General features: G+C 41.7%; 1 protein-coding gene across 1 annotated transcript; it reads right to left on the reverse strand.

The window, feature by feature from the left end:
- Positions 1-357: 357 nt before the first annotated feature.
- Positions 358-1,284, reverse strand: LOC115077709 (olfactory receptor 1019-like). Its single transcript, XM_029579997.1, has one exon. It carries the CDS (start codon positions 1,282-1,284, stop codon positions 358-360), a length of 927 nt encoding a protein of 308 aa, XP_029435857.1.
- Positions 1,285-2,301: the final 1,017 nt, after the last annotated feature.

Genomic DNA, 2,301 nt, shown 5'->3' on the forward strand with positions numbered 1-2,301 from the left:
AAAAAAAGAGTAATTTTGAGAAGAGCAAAGAGTCTCAGATGAAATGTTTATTTATACATCTTATGGCCCATGCTTTTGTTCATTCAATGCAGATTACAATATAAGCACAATAAAACATTATTAATGGTGCATATTTGATCATCCAAATGGGGCATTCAGAGACTTTTCTTTTTTTGTGCCCCTGACATCATAAAAACAGGATCACAAAATATGAGGCAGCAGACATAGTCATCACTCCTTATTGAGTCTAATCTTAATGATATATGTTAAATATGCATGGTCTTTACTGTAGCTGTTTCACTTTATCAGATGAACATTTTTCATTGTGTTGACTTACACAGGAATAAAGTGTAATATTCATTTTCTATTAAAAACCTTTCTTAGGAATCTTTTTACTTCTCTGTTTTTCAGGCTGTAAATAAAAGGGTTAATCATGGGAATTAAAACATTATACAGTAGAGCAAAGAGTTTGTTTAGATCCAGTGTTTGCATGGATGCTGGTCTCATATACAAGCACATTATGGTCCCATAGAAGAGAATAACGATCGTAAGGTGGGAGGAGCAGGTGGAGAAGGCTTTGCGTCTACCCTCCACAGAACTGATCTTCCGGATATTGGCGATGATGTAGACATAAGATGTCAGAGTTGCACTAAAGCAGGGAAGAGCTACAAATGCACCCAAAATGTACGTTACACTTTCACTGGTAGATGTGCTGGTGCAGGAGAGTTTAAGGAGTGCTGAGAGATCACAGAAGAAATGGTTAATCTCAATGGATCCACAGTAAGAGAAATGAGAGAGGAGGGCAGTGTGTATCACTGGGTCCAGAAACCCAAAGATCCATGTCCCTGCAGCCATCAGAATGCAGACCTTTTCATTCATAATTATAGTATAGTGCAAGGGGTAACAGATTGCCACATAGCGGTCATAAGCCATAACTGAAATAATAATAAATTCTACAGATGCAAAACACAGAAAAAAATACATCTGTGTAAAACAACATCTTAGAGAAATATGCTGCCCTTTCCTTAAAAGGATATCCAGCAGTTTGGGGAGAGTGACAGAGGTGGAAGAGATATCGAGGACGGACAAGTTACAGAGGAAAAAGTACATGGGGGTGTGCAGACGAGGGTCCAGGCACGTCAGGGCTATAATAGTGAGGTTCCCCATCAGGATGATCAGGTAAATCAGTAAGAACAGAAGGAAAAGGGGGATCTGTAGGTCTGGGAACTCAGGAAACCCCAGAATGATGAATTCTGTCACTGTGGTGAGATTTTCCTCTTCCATTGGATTCTGGGAGGAAAGGAAAGGCAGTCATGGAGACAGAGATGAACATAAATCCAGCCCATTCCATGCAGAGGCAGGGTAAAGATACAAAGTCTGCTGCCCTGAGACATTCATAGCGACCTTGGTATTTGGGTAGAAGAAAGCAGTGAATCTCGTTCAGCCTTCCTCAGGCTCTGAACATATGGGTAACAACTGAAAAGATAGTTTATAAAGAGTCATGGAAACAGCTCCCACCTGGTGACATTAGCTCTCCCCACCACAGCAATGAAATAGAGGCTATTCTATAACCAGAGGCCTCTCCAGTATGTGCCACATGGTCAGGGTGTCTCTTTTTGGTTCCGCAGATCTTCTTTCTCAGCCTATACTCTTGATGTGGGAACACTCTAGGTTTTATGCAATCTCCTCACACTTTCTGTGAGAATCCCTGCCACTCCACTGCTCTTCCTTACATTTTGGTACTCATCTGTTCATAAATCCTCAGCCTCTCCTGCAGACAGAACAGACATAAACTCCCATCTCTTCTTTCTGACTCCTAGGCACATTCTTTCCATTGTTCTTTATCACTTTCTATTCCTCTCTCTGCACCTCCAAATCCTGCTTGAAATCCCACTTTTCTCCCATGTGGGCTCATCTTCTATTTGTTACCACAGACATCCCACCTCAGAACTGAAATCTCCTCTCAGAGTAATACCTCTGTCACTGAGGGTCCTCCAGTGTACGCTCTTTGGGGTAGATCCTTTCCTATAGACGCCTTCTGCACCTCTTTGGCTAAGTCTTGACTAACTCTTGTGCTCTCTGTTACAGGTTCTTAGTGCGTGCAGCCATGTTGCCTCTAATGAACTTTCAAATATGATAAAACAATAGGCACACATTATAAAATGTTTGTGAGCAAGGTGGGAAGGGTGAACATGAAGTGTGCTGTAGAAGAGCACCTAGCAGATAGGTAAGTCAAGAATGGCTCATTTCTCAGTGGGCAGGCTATGAGTTGAGCTGCTAAATCCTGAGAAATGATGTACA

The sequence above is a fragment of the Rhinatrema bivittatum genome, chromosome 16, assembly GCF_901001135.1.
Source record: "Rhinatrema bivittatum chromosome 16, aRhiBiv1.1, whole genome shotgun sequence".
NCBI classification, from domain to species: Eukaryota; Metazoa; Chordata; class Amphibia; order Gymnophiona; family Rhinatrematidae; genus Rhinatrema; species Rhinatrema bivittatum.

What these genes read in the sequence shown, in the direction of transcription:
- LOC115077709 (XM_029579997.1), bottom strand. Translation starts at nt 1,284, where the DNA reads ATGGAAGAGGAAAATCTCACCACAGTGACAGAATTCATCATTCTGGGG.